The 18,069-nt window shown below is 44.3% G+C and overlaps 1 protein-coding gene across 1 annotated transcript in view; it reads right to left on the bottom strand.

Moving 5' to 3' along the window:
• Positions 1–18,069, bottom strand: part of LOC101062914 (neural-cadherin-like) — a 71,825-nt gene that overhangs the window by 14,854 nt on the left and 38,902 nt on the right. Inside the window, exons 13-26 of the mRNA XM_029842167.1 lie at positions 17,812–18,061; positions 17,272–17,399; positions 16,118–16,304; positions 14,969–15,112; positions 13,292–13,575; positions 11,363–12,971; positions 10,627–10,720; positions 9,737–9,921; positions 8,703–8,932; positions 8,084–8,361; positions 6,016–6,230; positions 1,922–2,052; positions 1,719–1,846; positions 69–192 (exon numbers count right to left, since the gene is read on the bottom strand). Of these exons, the coding sequence (XP_029698027.1) occupies positions 69–192; positions 1,719–1,846; positions 1,922–2,052; positions 6,016–6,230; positions 8,084–8,361; positions 8,703–8,932; positions 9,737–9,921; positions 10,627–10,720; positions 11,363–12,971; positions 13,292–13,575; positions 14,969–15,112; positions 16,118–16,304; positions 17,272–17,399; positions 17,812–18,061 (3,987 nt within the window). The remainder of the gene's footprint in view (positions 1–68; positions 193–1,718; positions 1,847–1,921; positions 2,053–6,015; positions 6,231–8,083; positions 8,362–8,702; positions 8,933–9,736; positions 9,922–10,626; positions 10,721–11,362; positions 12,972–13,291; positions 13,576–14,968; positions 15,113–16,117; positions 16,305–17,271; positions 17,400–17,811; positions 18,062–18,069) is intronic.

Here is an 18,069-nt window from a genome sequence, read left to right as displayed (position 1 = left end):
ACACACACACGTATACAGTATATTAATGCAATCCTCATGACAATGATAAACTCAACATCTCCACATACCTTGCTGTCCACAAGCAGGTTCCTGATGCACCCAGTGAAGTGTTTGAACTGCAGCTGGGGGTATTCATACGATATATTTTCATTGACCCCCCCAAGTTGTAAAACATGGCTTCCATTCAGATACCTGGAAGCAAAAAGCAACCCTCAGTACACAAGCAAAAAATGCCAGAAAATGAACACAAGTCTGACACTCAGTTCTTGTGATCTTCATGAAAGAGGGGAGAAACTTCACCCCCCCCCCCCCCCCACCCACACTCACACACACACACCCACACACACACACACACACACACACACACCACACACACACACACACACACACATATTTTCTCAGCAGCAAACAACAACAAACGTCAGTAGTTATTTTCTAAGCTGCTCACAAAATAAGAGTGATTTCCACAACATATTCCCTTTTCTAATGAAGTACCAAATCACCTCAAATTCCAATACTGTATTCACAACGAAATCTATTAAAATACCTGGTGAGCGTTTAAATAGATAACAATGACGCCTTCGCTCACATTGCTATTCGCTGGAAACTCATAGCCTAATTACACAACAAAACAACAAGCTTAGGGGCACTCAGCAGGGGAAAGAAACGCACTCCACTCAGGCAAAGTATACCCAGCTAAGCACACAGTCATTTTCAGCAAGAATAGATGGAATTTTGTATCAAGATTATTCATATTTTCCTCACAGTGGAAAAAACCGTTGTAGTATAATGAGCTAATTGAGCCTAAAATAGTTGAAATCATTAAACATTCAGCTGAGTCTGTTCAAACTTTAGCAACAACTGAGATAATGTTCACCAAAGGAACAGAGATTGTTTACCGGTACAAATGCGAGAGAATACAAATTCATTATAAACCTATAAATTCTTTCTATCTGAGGTTTAAATTCTCTCTAATATCTAATTTTTTATATCACGAGAGTCTATATTTCTTCAGTTGGAACAGCTGTCTTCCTAAAATAAGAACGGGGAAAGCTGGTTTAACCGTTAGGAACGCAAAAAAACAGAACGCCAAATAATCATTAGCTGCTGCTGGTTCTGTCCTGGCGGGTTGGGGCGAGAAAACACACCGTTTGTATAAAAAATTTAGAGTGCCTGGAGCACTTTGGACAACGCTGTACCAGCAGTAGGAAAAAAAAAAAAAACCTTCACCAGCGGAATGTTCAATCTAATCAGACAGTGTGACAGAATTGGACTGTCCCCTAATTAGTACCACAGGCAGTACCACAGTACCACTACCATTAGTACCACAGGCAGCATGGCAGCCATACATGCCTTTAAAGCTGCAGGAGACTCGCACGTGTGGCACAAGGTGAAAATGCAAGGGCGGAAAGTTCATTCCATATTCCAGGAGTGTCCAGACAATGCTTGACAGAGCCTATATTGCTTTTAAAGCAAGCTTGAGCTGCAGGACTCAAACACCAAAATACCAGCACAATAAAGACACTTAATATGTTTATTGAAGCACTAACATTAGCTCATTAGACACACCCACGTGCCTCTTCTTGCTCTCTCTAAATAACTGTTTAAATTTGATGCTGCCGTAGGTGGGTTATGCTCACATTTCACACTCAGTAAACAAGCTTCCTGTAATAAGCTACTACATTTTGTTACATCACTAATTTAATAATTGATCTTACTTGTCCCTTTTGGGTGTGACCCCTCTGATTTCACATGAAGAGCGGTCCTCTGTCATTACCCATGAGTCCACACCTTCGGTCTCCATAATAATCGCACTGGAACATCGATCCAGAGTGAAGCGCACTTCCTTTGAACCAGAGAGTGAGAGAAGGTTAATCTTTTGTATTCTTTATGAATGTGTGTGCAATAGAAGTCATCTTACTTTGCTGTTGCTCCTCACATCCAGGCGGTGCCAACGTCGATCAGCCACCCCGATGTTGTTGTTGTTTAACCGGAGGACCAGGGTCCCAGAGCCGTGATTAATTTTCAGACTGGGTGTCCCACCGATTAGTTCTAAAGAAAAGACAAAGAAGAAATGCCAGATTATGTTTCTTTTTTTGCCAGATAATCGACGCCAAATCAATCTAATGGAAACCAGGGGTATTACTCTCTTCTGCTCATGGCGTCTGAAAACAGCACTTCTTCTTTCACTGACACTTGGTGGGTAGACATACATGCTAATGGAAGAAAAGTACGGCCCTGAAAACTCTTGTAGTGTCTATTGACGGACAGAGGGTGGTGCAGATGATTTAAGGGAAGTTTGATCCTCTTGTTTGTGTTCAGCAGCTTTCAGGTTTGCAGGATGCTGTTTTTAAATGTTTGAAGCGTCAGTGCCACAGAATGTTGTTTCCTTTCAAGTATTCTCTGTTCTCTGTCTTCATATTTCATGCATCCACATCAAGCATAAAATGTGGCAGCATGTGGCTGGTGGCAGCACAAACCCCACACACATGGCGCGCTGGTTCCCTCACATGTGTGTCAGAAAATAAGCTACATATGTTTTGGTGAATTTGGCACGGGTACTAAAAAAACATGCCGCAGGGGGAATCTGCCAGATCCGCTACAGCAGATTTGAATGCAATGCGATGTGGGAACCTGTAAATCTTGCAGGAGATTAGCAAAATCTTGCTGGAATAGCTGTTTATGTTTGATGAAGGAACAAAATTCAAAGTAAACAAAGCAAAAACTGCAGATTCTGCGATGGATCTAACGAACCCAAAACCAGATTAGCAAAAAAATAAAAAATAAAAATCAGCCAGAACACAGACTTCTGCCAGATCCTGCAGGTCAGGCATTATCTTTGAACAGCCTTTCCATCAGTTCATCCCTGAATGTTACGCCCCCTATTGGCAATATGATGTAAAAGCATGTGTATTATATTGCAGGTTAATTGTGTTTAACGGTTATCTACTGTAATCAATGGTAGATTTTTATGATAAAAGCAGTGGTTTGTAGCACAAAAGACTGATTTTGTGACATTACTGTGTCTGTGGTAAGTCATTCATATTTTTTCTTTTATTATTACTGTACAAAATAAAAAGAAAGCAGAAGAGCAACTTGTGATCAATAATGCACAAATGAAACAAAAACAACATCATCAAAGCAGTCAAAGCTGACAACATTCTGCAATATAAAAGAGTTGAAAAATACCTACTTTCTCTGTATAATAACTGTTTGTAACTCATGTTAAAAAAAACAGATTACTACCATATAAACACACTGATAGACTGGAACATTAACAATGACGTTTATGCATCTTTGTGTGCAGAAAAATATTGTGCTTCAGCTGTGAAAAGCAGGAAAAAATTGAACAGTTCCTCCCACTGTATGGGGGGGCTCCTGCCAACACACATGGGTGGAAGGCTGATGGGGGAGGGTCACAGCTGATTAAGCTCACCTTGGCCTACAAACGATGCCTCATTTGCATATTTCTCCACTCTTTGAGTTGCTTTGTATGGAAGGTTTGATAGATTCTTTTGTTTTCACTTTTGTGTGCTCTCTTACCTGCAGCCGTTCAGAACCGCCACTGGGCCGAGCTCTCCCTACATCTCAGATATCCATGAGGGAAACACAGACAATCACAGCCCGGTGTGTCGACACTTGACCCGGTGAACCCATGCCAAGTAATCAGCAGAATGTGAGGATATGAGGTCACACCAGAAGCTTAGACAGGAGCCAGCTCATGTGTCACCGCAATTGATTCATGTACACTGAAGAGATACGATCACATTTCCTGGACAGCTGAAGGAGGCAAATATCTGCTGTTTGTCTAATAGGAACTGTAACATCTAAACCTTGATGTATTCTTTAGGAATGTGAGTGGAACAGAGGGTGGTAGGCCTGAGCGATGCCGTACAGTGTCTTAAACACCAGGAAATCGATACACCTGTACTCCTTCATGGAGACGCCGCTAATGTGATAAAGTGCTGCCAATGGACATCACGTTGCCCCTGTTACCACAGCTTATGTGAGGAAAGCCCTTGCTTAAATTATTATTCCAGAGAGCAGCGCCGCCTGTTGATATACGTCGAATTAGCATCACTGACAGGCTCCCAACATATTGATCGGGAGGGGAGAATCAGCAGCAATCCTAAAACTTAGAGGAGAATGATGTTTTGCATCGCTAAAGATCAAGAGAGGCATATTTTCAAAATGGCAATGGTTAAATTCAGATACATAGAATAATTCCTCGATATTCTGTCACTGGTACTGGCAATGCAGGCAAAATAATTGGTGTGGCTTCTAGACACACTTACCCGTATGAATACAAAGATTCAAAGCGCTCTCTTCACATCAGAGCAAGACGTGGACAGTGCAACAAAGGATTATTATGCAATCACCTCAGTTAGCAGTTAAACACACTCATTAAGGGTCCTTCGCTGACGGACTATCACAGTCTGTTACTGCCTATATTACTACAGGAAGCAGGATGACAACAAGGCCTGCACAACTACGTCAAGCACAAGCGTTATTGTAGGGAAATTCCCTCCTTTGGTAACAGCAGTCTTCATTTTCATTATGTTTTATAGACCTAGACTGCGAATCCTAATAGGTGACCAAGTGACAGTTTGAGTTTCTGCCTGAGACACCCAAAGAAATAACACGTTTTCATTTGTTGCGGAAATAAATTTGAACCGCATGCACAGGCAAATATGTGCAAAAACAGGGGTACAATGTACTGGAAAAAGTCATATGAAGCAAAGTGCATAAGACATATATTATTATTTCATGCTGGCTGGAAAGAAGCAACCTGAGGGATATAAGGGGAAAAAAACATTTCATATGAAGACAAGCACACTGTCTGCAGAAAAAAAAGAGAATGACGGTGCATTATAAGAGCTGGTTTATTGCTGGGTCCTGGAAATACTCCAGAAAAAAATGTTATCTGAAAGGCCTGCTCACCCAAATTACGGTGCTCAGTAAACTACGGCCTCATTCAGAAATGATGAGACCATTTCTGGCAACCAGGTGCTGCTGCAGGCACCTTCATTTAATTTTGTTTTTCAATAAGGTCAACTTTACTGATAAAAAAAATAAAGAAAATAATGAAGTTATGAGCCACAAAAACAAAGGTTACAGATCACCAATTAATTAATGCTCAAAGTTGCATTTTGTGGAAATGAACCATCCCAGTTTACCTGGGGTTTACGTATCTGTGCACACAGTAGAAAGAACCTAAGTACCCTAGTCTGGGAGGGTTTACTGCTAAGTTCCAGAACAGCTGGGAAATAAACCAGCACCTGAGAGTCTAAAGCCATTTTAGAGGGGGAAATGGTGGATTACCCGCTCAGGGTTGGAGAATATCTCGGGATTATTGTTCCAAAATGAGGGAGCCGCAAAGAGAGGTTATTGTGTTAAGAAGGTGAGCTGAAGCAGAAGGTGAAGCTCTTAATTTAATGCTCAATCTGTGTTCAAACCCTCAACTGAAGTCCTGAGCTGAGGGCAGTGAGAAAGAGAAAGAAGAGGACAGCAAATATAAGAGGATGAAATGAATTTTCTCTGTGGGGTGACCGGGCTCAGAGATAGGGTAAAGTCTGCCTGGGGATGTGATTAGTGCATGTCCAGCTGGGAGGGGACCCAAAGGTAGGCAAAGACATGCTGGTGGGAAAACATTTTCCTATCTAGCTCTGGAACTTATTGATGTTCTCCTGGAGGAGTTGGGGGAAGACTGGGAAGGACTTCCCTGCTGAAATTGATTCCCACTCTCCCAAACTCAGCTGAACCAGAGAAGGAGAGATAAGACGGTCATATACCATCCTAAATCTTGGTTGCTCAGGCTTTGGAAATGATAACCTTCCACCGGCTCACATGATAATAACTACTTGCAAATCTAACTTATCAATAATTATCAAAGGTGCTCATTTCTTTAGTGGGCATATTCAGGAATTATCGTATATAGCTCCATTAAAAAAAGAAGCTCACAGCACTTGTGAAGGCCCACGGAGACAAAAAACAGGTGTTAAAAAGCACAGTTACCTATGGCCATGTAGTCCTCCATATCCCCAGGCAGCAGAGTCGCCAATGGACCAGCATACAGCAGCAGCCCGTCATCTCCGTCTGTCATAAACTCCAGTGAAAGATGGCTATCAAAGCACGGCCTTATGGGGGGAAGCCAAGCATAGCCGTTGCCAAGGAAACTAAGCCGAGTCTGCTGACAGTCTGGCCCATCAAACTGTGGGGGGCAGTGGCACCTGTAGCACCATGAGAGACAAAGAAGGGAAGTGAGGGAAAACTGATTTGGAGGGGAAGAAAAAAATCGCTGTTGTGTTTTGGGCTCCCAAGAATCTTTAAACCATCCAATCTCTGAGTGTGCACGGCGACTTTCCTGAGGTGGACGTGAAAGTCTTGGTAATTCCCATGGGCAGGAGTCCAACTTTAATATTCTGGCTGTCTGCAGACAGCAAAAAAACCAACAACCCTCCCAAACAATAAATCATTTTTATCAACGAATGGTTTGTCTTAGCCACAGCCCTGAATATTCAACTTAGATTGAAACCAATTAGGAATGACCATAGCATTTCTCCAGCCTGTTCTTTTCTGTGGCAGCCGGACCCTCTGGAGCCAACCCCCCCAAATCCACACCACATCTCCTTTTGTTAGGACATAATAAATTCTATTTCTCTCTTTTTTCTAAGCATCACATTGCTGATTTTCCAGACTTTCTCTGTCTAATTTGCACCCATCCAACCACTCATTCTTGAAGGAACATGATTTCTCCCCCCTCCCATTCAGTCATTTGCTTCTTTCTCCTGGTTTCGATTTGCAGAGGACGCCCTTCATTTTTAGTGTGCGCGCCGTATTTTAGAACTTTGAGATAAACACTACCTGCAGGAGACTGAAAGCATGTTTTTCTTGAATGACGCTGCGGTGGAAAATATTGATAATCCCGCAAAATAATACAAGACACGCGGTGATGAAAAGCGGCCCCTTCCATCACTGTGATTGTAAGAATGGAAGGGGCCAGTTGATCCTGCCCCCACCACTGCAGGCGTGTGAGACAAGCTGGCTTTGCTGATAATGTCAAAGCCATCTATTTTCATGCAGTGACTGAGGAAAGCTGGGTGTACTGAGGCTGTTAGGGGCTGTTTTTCCTCATCGCTGTTTATTCTGCAGAGGAGCAACACATGTCAGGAATACTGATCTATGCACAGCAGAAAGGGACAGCTTAGGCAGAAGTGAAGCCTCTTGCATACACAAGCACACACCTAACGCTGGACGTTCGTCAGACCCATCAGAGCAGATTGGCAATTCAAATAAAGAAGGGCCAACGTTTTTCTCACTTGAGGCTGACGATATCTGATCAGCGGCTGTCAGAGGTTGCCCGTTAAGCTCCTTCAACAGAGGATAGGACCAAAAAATTGGATTCTTTATGGCTGTTCGTATCACACATGAAGGAACATGCAGCACATATGGAGAGATATTCCTCTCACAGAGCGGGGCCTTTTCCCAGTTGTGAGCAGATCAACTGCAGCGGAGACAATTTAAAAAGATAAAAGTCAACTTGCTCATATCCTCTCTCAACAGACCATGCATATGACGAACTTACTGGTTGAAGTAAATGCTATTAAATGAGATTTTGAGAACTTGTGAGCGCAGAGGGGGGTGAGTTGCACTAATCTCTTTGCCCTATATTTATTTAATCTGGGCATTAGTGTGTGCATGAAATTAAATATGTGCTGTTCCCTCAGTAACACAGACTCACACAGAGACATACCATAAGTATGCGCTTTGTGCCGAATGGTGTTAAAATGACCCAAATTATTTATCAAATTAATGGCTTTTTTGTATTCTGGTATGGTTGGTGACATTCTGCAGCACTTTGTAATATTTTCCAAAATACCTAGACTATAAATCCAAAGAACGAAACCTCAGCAACTTTGAAAAGATGTACAGTTTGTTGCTACAAAGCCAGCTGCTTCGTATTCAGCTGAAAGAACAAAGAGAAGCCAAAAAAGTTAAGCTGCAGGTGAAAGGGATTCCAACTCAAACTCTGTGTGTTCTCTGAAAGTTGCCCAAACTCCAGGCTAATAAACTGCAGACTCACCTGTACCCATTCTTGATGTCCGTGCAGGTTCCCCCATTAAGGCAAGGGTTACTGGGGTAGGATGCGCAGAGGCGGTGGGTCATGTCCCTGGCAGCACATCCACACACGGCCATGGCCGTCACCTTTACTGAGACCAGGGACAACGCACCTGAGTCCACCAGGCTGGGCGAGTTACTGATGCTCAACTGTGTAACGCAGCCACCAGATGCCCTACAGTCTGCATGCACGCACTCGTCTACATCCACCTGGCTCACGTTCACGCGCAGCAGGGACTGCAGCTACAGTACAGAGAGGGGGGGTGGGGGGTGGAAAACAGAGATGATCAGAGAAAATACAGTCAACAGTTGACATGAATTCATACATGTTTCTGCAGCCACTTATCATATGGATGACAGAGGAATCACAAGCAATGAAAAAAGGAAATATAGCATTGGGATATTTATGGTGGTGAGGAACATGTTGACGGGGCCAGAGTGAACAGACGGAAAGCTGTTGTGAAAAGAAAAGGTCAGATAAAAAGCTGTTATCTAGTTCCCTCCAGCTCCCAAGTGTATCATTTGAAAAATAGTATAAAGAGCTGATTTTTATCTACCAGGCGCCATGAGACAAACGTACATACCTTCTTTTTGTGCGCAGCGAGGATGGCGTGCAGCTTCTCTGGGCGCAGGTAGCCATGATCAGCCAGCACGTAGAAGTGCACGTCCACCGTTTTCTCCTCTCTGTCTGCTACACTGAAAATGTTGACACTCCCTGTCCTGACAGACAAGGTGTCAGACAAGAAGTCCCAGAACGTCTCCAGCTGGCTCTTCCCCTCGACGCGCGAGTCGATAAAATCCCTCGCTGTAAGGCCTTGGGGAGACAAGGAGAGTGCGGCTTAGGCATTAAGCACTGCTGTCTCTTCAGTGGCAACTACACAGTTGATCAAAATCGGCTATAGGCTCTGCTGCCAATATAGGAAGCCTCAGATCTCTAACTGCTGGTCAATTTTGCTTAGTGAATTGTCCATAAGGTGAACAAGTTGAGTGAAGAAATCGTTAATTCTCCGCTCAAAGTGCAGGTGTGTTGAAAAACTGCCCTGTACGTAACATTTCAACGTGCAGGAGATCAATCACACTCGTGGTTCCACCTACCGATATTATTCAGAGAAGGCGAGCAGTCGTCGTTAATCTCAAAAAAATGATAACGACTTTGAGTCAGAGGCATCTATAAAAACATTTGACTCTGTCCTCTGACTGGCTTTTTAAATGTCAAGGACTTTACCTGACACTTCCAAAATTGACCTTTATAACTCCGAGAGATGCGTGCATAATACACCTGACATGCAAACTTCCAGGGGTTAAAGTAAAAGATAAAGGAGTACCATTTTCAATGGAAATGTAATAAATGTGAGCAGATATTAAAAAAAATATAATCAATCTATCATTTTTGCATTGACAATGTGATATTGGGTCCAATAAAAGGCAAAGGCAAATTGGAAACAATGACCCCTGCTGTTTGAATTGTGAGGGGAAAATGGACGCAGTGAAATAAGTTCAACTCTGTTAAATCTGATATTGCTTTTTCTTGTATATTATTTGGAGGTCAGGTCAGAACACCCAGATAAAGATGTTGAAGTCAAGAGTCATCGGCTGAGTCTGTTATCGCTGAAGTTACCTGTCAAACGCAGTGAGGCAGACGACAGGATGGCCTTTTCTTCCAGATCCCTGACGTGAACTCTGACGCCCGAGATCACATCCGGCCACACCCCGTCAGACACGCCGACCCTCAGCCAGTAGCTGCCTGCCGGAGTGTTCTGCCGGATGGTCAGCACTCCTGAGCTCTGGTTCAGGCTGAAGTACCTGCAGTCGGCAGAAGAGCTGTTATGTGGTAGAGACCAGCTCAAGTGGCAGAAGACAAGAACGAGGAGAAAGCCGAGTGGCTTCTTTCACTTCTGAGCTCTTCATCAAAGCAAAATAAATAAATAAATCAAATGAATCAGCAGATGGTACAAAGACAAAGGCGAAACCTTAGACTGCTATAGTATCAAGTGAAGGAAAACAAACAGTCCACACGAAGAATAAAAGGGCACATTCTATGGCTCCTATACAGTTTAGGGGCTCCCATGGTAACAGTGAGAATTTATTCTGTGAATATTACAAATTAGCAGCTGGTATCAGCAAATCAGGGTGCGACTATTAAACAGATGCACAAGGTTGTTGGAGGTAGAAGACACGCGTATGGGCTGATTCAGGAACATCACAGAGGCAGCTGAAGAATGTTTATTTATACTTAAGCTGATAATCGTTGTTGTCTGGCTGGATAAAAGTGGAGAACGACCGTTATGTTAGAAGGTTGAGAGAAGGCGAGATGTGAGCTGTGCATCTTCGCCATGTCTCAGACAGCCTCAGTGCTGAGGCTACACCCGCTTTTAGTTTTCAGATTCGACGCCGTTGGCAGCTCTTCTAGTCTCTAGTCCTGGCCTCAGCGCTTGTACTTGCTCTGCACATTTTAAGATCAGCACATTCAAAAAAAAAAGGTTTTTGCATTAAACAGAAACCTCTTACTTGGCGGCACTTGTCTCCAGAGTGTAAGTCTTGTTGTCCCAGTCATCAGGATCTGGAGCATACACCTTCCCCAGTGCAGCATTTCCCACCCTTCCTGTAGCACACACACACACACACACACACACACACACACACACACACACACACACACATTGATTTTGTCACAGCACAATCTGCTGATGCCATAGCTTATCTTTTTGTCCCCCTCTTCTCCTCATCCTGCATTTTTATATTCTGTGCTACTTACTACTCATAACCACGGAGGCTCACTGCTGGTATGAATATACGCTCGACCCTCCACTTCAGAAAGCGCGAGGCTTAAAGAAGCACGGCTACCTCAATATGGATTATGTTATTATCAACCTGAAATGCTACTGCATCTTGATAAACAATGGCAGCCTGGATAAATCGTTGTACCTTTGCTTTTCACAATTGCCAGCACTGCCATTGAGGATAAATAGGCACAAACAAGAATAGCTGAAAAGATTACTCTGGAGATAATAATACTGCTAATAGGAATAAACCATGGTCTTTATCATTGTGTGATTTTACATTCAGAGATTTAGTTGGGTTCGCAAGGCAGGTTTTTGCTACGGTTCTAAAGGTGGATTAACTAATGGCATTACCAGGAAAACAGCACAGTAGGATCAAATTCCACACTAAGAACATTCAGAAGTTTCCTGTCAATTTTTTTGTCATAAAGGAGTGTATGAGTGTGTGTAAGGGGCAGACTCACCCTTGCGGCTGTGCACATACACGTCCTTTTCCCCTGCCTGATGGGCATTATCATTCTGATCGCCGATGGTGATGATGAGCATGTTTGTGGCCGTCACTGGCGGATTGCCGCTGTCAATCATAATCACGGGCAGATGGACTTCGCTCTGTCGTTCCCTGTCGAACATCCTCAGGGCAGTAAGTGTGGCGGAGCCATTGCCGTGGTCCTGCAGGTGGAAGTCAACACAGTAAACCGGGGGCAGGGACAGATAAAAAGGTGGGCCGTTTTCTGGGGAGTCTCTGTCCACGACGTGGAGCAGTGTCGAGCTCTGGTTGAGCCAGACCACTTGAGGAGCCGGGCTGTTCTCCCACAGCAGGGGAGCGTAGGCTGACTCCAGCTCTGGTCCATTGTCATTCATGTCCAGCAGCAGCAAGTGGACCGTGACACTCCCGGTCAGTGCGGGGATGCCCCGGTCTGTCGCCACGACAACCAGTTCATAGCCCGCCACCGCCTCTCTGTCCAGGGGTCTGGCGACTGTGACCAAACCGGCGCGACTCACAGCGAAATGTCCATGTGGGTCAGACTGAGGGAGGATGCTGTATAGAATTTCTCCATTCAGGCCAGAGTCGGTGTCAGTAGCCACCACCTGGATGATGCTCGTTCCCACAGGGGTGTCCTCGGGTAAAGGGGAAAGCAGGTGGGAGCTGGAGGCAAACTCAGGAGCATTATCATTCTCATCCTCTACCTGAATCGTACAGTGGATGACACTGGAGAAGTCCGAGTCCTCCACTTTAATAGTCAGGTTAAAGCCCTGCTCTGCCGGTTTCTCAAAATCCAGCTTCTCTCTCAGCCTCAGAATGCCTGTCTGCTCCTGTCTGTTGCTCACTATGTAGAACCTCTGCTCCAAGTCACCCGCCAACACGCTGAATGTCAGCTGTCCATATGTGCCAGTGTCAGGGTCCACAGCCCTCAACTCCAGAACTGAAGAATCTTTTTCCGTGTTCTCAGACACTCGAGCCCCACACCAGTCCTCTAGGAACTTTGGTGTGTGATCGTTGATGTCGGTTACTGCTATAGTGACTGTTGCTGTGCCTGTCATTCCCCCGCCATCGCTTGCCTCCACTACCACACGGTGTGTGTTGGCAAACTCCCGGTCCAAACCCTCTGCTGCCACAGATATCGTGCCAGTGCTGGAATCAATCGTAAAAAGATCTTCTTTGTGTATGTTGTGTGCATTCTCGGTAATCCGGTAGGTGAGGATCGCGTTCTGGCCTACGGCTGCATCATCCAGGTCTACCGCCGTCATCTCTACAACCAGCATCCCTGGGGCAGAGTTTTCGGCTACGCTGCTGTGGCAGTTATCAGGCGCACACGTGAAAGTGGGGGCATTATCATTGATGTCCCACACGTTAATGATGACATCGGTGAAGCCCGTTAGTCCTTCTCCCTCTTCGTCTGTCGCCATAACAACAAAGCGCCACACAGCACGCTCTTCTCGGTCCATCGTGCGCTGGGCGTACATTTCCCCCGTGATGTCGTTAATCACAAAATGTGACTCCGCCCCCTGGCCGTGAATAGAGTACCGTATGGCGCCCTGGTCTGCATCCTTGTCCGGGTCAGTAGCCGTAACCTGCAGAAATCAAGAAAAGTCCTTAACAAAAAGGATATTCTTCCATTAACCCATCCAAATGACCTCCTCCTCTTATCAGTGTTCGGCCATCACACGGGGTCTCTTTGTGGTTGGATTTTCCAGACAGACCATTTAAGTGCAAGCACTTCTCCTAACCACCTAAATTAAACTAATGAACTCTCATCAGGCATGCTTCTTGTATATGGACCCTGAGCCCTGCTGGCTTTAACATTGATTCCCCCCCCCCCTTCCCCCACACACACTCATTGAATACAAACAACAGAAGACAGGATTATACAACATGGTGCAGATGCATTTACCTGCAGTACAAACACAGGTGACCCATCAAGTTCCTCTGTGACTGATCCGTAGTACTCATTCATGGAGAACACGGGCGCTTCGTCATTCTTGTTAACCACGGTGACCACCACGGCCGCGTAGTCCTCCCATTTCCCGTCCGAGGCGAGGACCAGCAGCTTGAACCTCTTCTGCTGCTCGTAGTCCAGTGGCTGTGCAACAAAAATTGTCCCGACCTCTGGCTCGATGTCAAATACCCCACCTTTATTGCCAGATGTAATTTGGTAGCGAAGCTTGGCGTTGGCTCCTGCAGCAGCAGCAAACACAGATTCAGGGGCTATGAATTTAAAATCATTGATTCTATGCAAAGAAAAAAAATAAGGATGCAGATTTCACAATTGGTTGCGACTGGCATCAATTTCCTTTCAACCCATGCACACACAATACTTTCATCTTGTAGTTTTAATTCCACAGCCAATAGAATAACACCCACGGGGGTATTACACCTCATTTCCTTTGAGACCTGTGCATTAGTGAGTTTTAAAGTATCCCTTTCTTGTTTTGATTACTTAATTAAATGGAAACTTTGTACATCTTGTCCTCGAATTTAATCAGATGCTAATTAAAAAAAGAAGTGTAGAAGCAGAAGTAAAGCATGAGAGGGAATAAAAACAGCATACAGTAAAGCAGAAAGCGGCGTCTGTGGGGAATGAATTTTGGGTGGCTGAGAAAGAGCCGGCATTGTAGTTTTGAAAAGAGGATGTTGGTATGTGAACTTATCCACTACGTCTCCAAGGAGACCATTTGATTGAACCTTTTAACGGTGGAATAGATAAGATAATCTCCCGGGATGAAGAGTCTTCACTTTCAATCATTCTGTTGGGGTTAAACTAGCCACAATCTCATGTACATACTCTAATCTTCACTATTAACACAAGCTTCACTGACAGAGCGCTCTGCACCTCCCACTGGGATCTGGCAGGCTTATGGCAGCCAGGCCCAGGTCGGGGGTTTTTAAACAAGACCGTTTGAGTGGAGCCGCTCAGACATGAGGGCAAAAGTACTGCAACTTTAATGTTGGGGGCTGGTGATAAACCGCAGCTATCCATCATTAGTCCCGCAGCGTGGCCTAAGCTGCACCCACATTCCACGTGAATATTTGATTAACAGACCTAAACACGCCCGATAAAGAGATCTCATGGGGCCGCCGCACAGAGGATGAGCAACCGCTTGATTGGTTAAATCCTGCCCACCTACTGTGTGGGAGCGTGTCAGTCTTTTTGGAACATATGTTCCACAATGCATTACCAGCACTCAGATGACTTACTGCTAAATCTAGCACACTACATTATCTCAGCAAAGGGAAAAGACTACCCACAGGGTCACTTTATGCATAATCATAGAAATAAAGGCCATCCAGAATTTATTTTCTTAAACAAAAAAAGAAAAAGAAAGGTCCAGCCTTGGCACGCGGTTCAGTGTTTGAAACCAGGCTGATTCACTGCCAAAATATTTCTGCAATTTCAAGAAAGAAAGTCTGGCAACAAAGAGCTTGGGAAACTGCTGCGAAGTTCCATAGTGTCTCACAAGAACTTTTATATTGGTTCTGGTTGGCTACATTCTTTCACGTTTTATTTCCAGACGCGGCATCACTGAAACCTTCGGCGGACCTCCTGAGTCTGCTGCCTCATGAAGCGTACCTTCATCCTCGTCGGTGGCGCTAACGGTGACAACAGCCAGGCCAACATCTGCATTCTCATCCACACCCACTTCGTACAGCCGCTGAGCGAAGACCGGCTTGTTGTCGTTGACATCGCTGATGAACACCCTCACATATGCCGTGTCTGCAGGAATGGCACAGGATTAAATGACACACCACACACGGGCATACGGAATTCATCAAGTGCATTATGTGTGTATTCTTCCTCCATCTGTTTATTGGTTCTACAATTCATTGTCACTGCTTAGTAGGAAAGAGGCACTTAAGCCAACGCAATGTGCCAAAAAAAGAGGCAGAAACAAACAATTCTCACAAAGAATTTCTGTAAATTACATAAATTATTCATTTTTCCAAGTGTTTATAGTCTTTCCACGAGTAACTGCCTGCAACAGAGAGAGAAAAACAGTAAGAGGGAGGTTTTGAAAGGGAGTAGATAACGAATCCCACTACCGGGAAGGTTAAATATTCATAAGATAACAAGTGTTTGCGTGTTATCGGTGCCATCTTCATTACACTGTTTACTCTTTTAGCACCAGTAATTATCTGCTCATGTAACAAAAGGCTGAAGCGGTAATTTCCACTTGCTACAAGGCGACAGCAGCGTAAGGTCGATATCTTTGGTTTGGCTCTTCTCGTCGACTTCCTCCTGCAACGTCCCAGAGGTGAGGCAGCAAGACGGGTAACGTCTGCGGAGGAGATGAGCCTCTCTGGACGCAGGAGATTTGCAGCTAAGGCACGTTGCAAATGCTAAGTGGGTCTGGCAACTCAGGAAAAAAGGCTTTTCTCCTCCAAAACATCACTAATACGTCTTTGAAAAACATTTGTCCTCCTGAATACATTCAAACAACTTCACATGAAGTTTGAAGATAGCCAGAACGACAGGACAAGCAAACAGATATACGGAGAATTACTTAAAAATTTGAAAAAATAAGCAAGAGAGGACTGAAATCAAGCTGATTTAGCTGTTAGGTATATAGGACCACCGGGAATATACCAAAATAAAAGGTTTATCTTAAAGTTATTCTGTCATAATCCATATTATTTGTCATGCTTCCGACGACCATTAAACCCTTATAAAACCTTAATATGCCCTTATTTACGTATTACATAAACACTTAACCTCTCTAACCTGAGTTGGGCTGCTTATTCTTGCCGGGCCGTGCCGATTCCTGGCTGTCTTCTGACTGAACTTCCAGCAAATAGGAGCTCCGAGCCTCCCGATCGAACACAGCTTCAGTGTAGATGATCCCCAGTTCCGGGTCAATGCGAAACAGACTATGATCCCCGCTGCTGTCACTCAGGAGCTTGTAAGTAATCTGTAGCGTGCAAAATATATTTAAAACAACATAACACATCCAAGCAACAACCTCGGAAAAACAAGGATTTCTGCACTGAATTCTTGAGGAATTCTTGAGGAAAACTGGATCAATACTGTAATACTCTAACCTGCTGCTACTGTCACAGTCAGGTGCACAGCAGAGTTCCCAGAACCATTTCATCACATCTGAACCACCCTGGTTCAAAACCTCACTGCCGGGTGGGATTGTGATTTGATGTTATACAACTTTACGTCTAGTTACACATGACAACATGAGCAACAGACTAAAAATGTTATTTCATCATTGAACTTCCTAAAATCTTTAAGAGATGAAGGCAGCAGAGATATATTCCACAGTAAACTGGTGATGTTATTGGTAATTTGGTATCCTGCTGGCATCTGTGAGCTAAACTCTGCCCACGTCGACAACCGAAGTGTTGCTTTCAGGGTGAGTGTGTTTGCACAAGCGACAGGCAGCAGAGGATTGTGGGTTATGTTAATCCATATCTGAAGTCCTTATGTGCAGTCCTTATGTGAATGTGGCGATGCACGGTGTGCGTGAGTGTAAGGTGAGTGAGTGGGCGATCGAGGTGACTGAGCAGCAGTGATGGTGGGGGCTGCTGCAGGAACAATGTTAAGGCAACAATAATACATTAGTTGTTTGGGTTTTTTTTTTAAAAAAACATTCACTAAATCTTTCCTTTAATGATTGGTAAAAATTTGGAATTTAACTTCGGATTTTCAAGACTTTTAAAGGCTCTAATGGCTTTTGTTCAGGTCGATATTGGTCCATCCCTGCAGGCAAATTCTAAGTACAAAATACAGTATCGGCGCCTTTTCACCAAATGCATGCATTCATGAGTAAACATTGTGGCAAACCGGATCGATTCTAAATCAAAGTGAGACATAAAAAACTGAAACTGAGCTGATGGGTGAGGTTCAATCCACCGCAGAGGATTACAAACCTGTCCATTAAGACCCAGGTCTTTGTCATGGGCAGACACCTGGAGAACCGACATCCCAATCTGCGCTCCCTCGGTCACCGAGGCCTCGTAGATGGAGGAGGTGAAAAACGGGACGTTGTCGTTGACATCTGGGGGGGAGAAGCAAAGACACAGCAAGTATGTCACTCTGCCGCAGCCTGACTGAATGTGCACGTTTGTGTGAAGAAATAGCAGTTTAAAGAGAGAAAGCTGTTTTCTTAATTAAATGAAATGATTATTATCAAGCGTCACATAAAGATTTGCTAAGCATCCTATTCGTTAAACATACATATGCAGTATAGGTTAATATAGAAATAAAAGAAACATCATTTATACTTTACATTCAGTGTTGATATTGACAATTTTATTACACAGAGGAAGTATTATAACTGTTTGCTTTTATACACTGTATAACACCATAAATATGATAAAATCGTGTCAACAGCACTTTCTGTATTGAAAAAATATTTGATTTTTCTAAACAAACAGAAGCCTCTGGAGTAAATAGAGTGCAAATCAAACCTGTAATGTTGACATAAACGGTGGTGAAGGCTGCGAGAGGCACCGCGGCAACGTTCTGCGCTCTAACTCTCAGAGAGAAAAAGGACGTGGTTTCATAGTCCAGCGGCTCAGACACCAGAATGGATGCCGAGCCATCTTCCCGATTGGGAGAGAGGTAGAACCGGACCGGCATGTTGGTTTCGGGCACCATCCCGTCCTCCAAGTTATAGGTCACTCTGGGGTCGCCCAGCTGAGAGGTGGCCTTGACAGTCTGGACGG

This window comes from Takifugu rubripes, chromosome 9, assembly GCF_901000725.2.
Source record: "Takifugu rubripes chromosome 9, fTakRub1.2, whole genome shotgun sequence".
Taxonomy (NCBI): domain Eukaryota; kingdom Metazoa; phylum Chordata; class Actinopteri; order Tetraodontiformes; family Tetraodontidae; genus Takifugu; species Takifugu rubripes.
The sequence above is the reverse complement of the archived record's forward strand: the minus strand, read 5'-3'. Positions and strand labels throughout refer to the sequence as shown.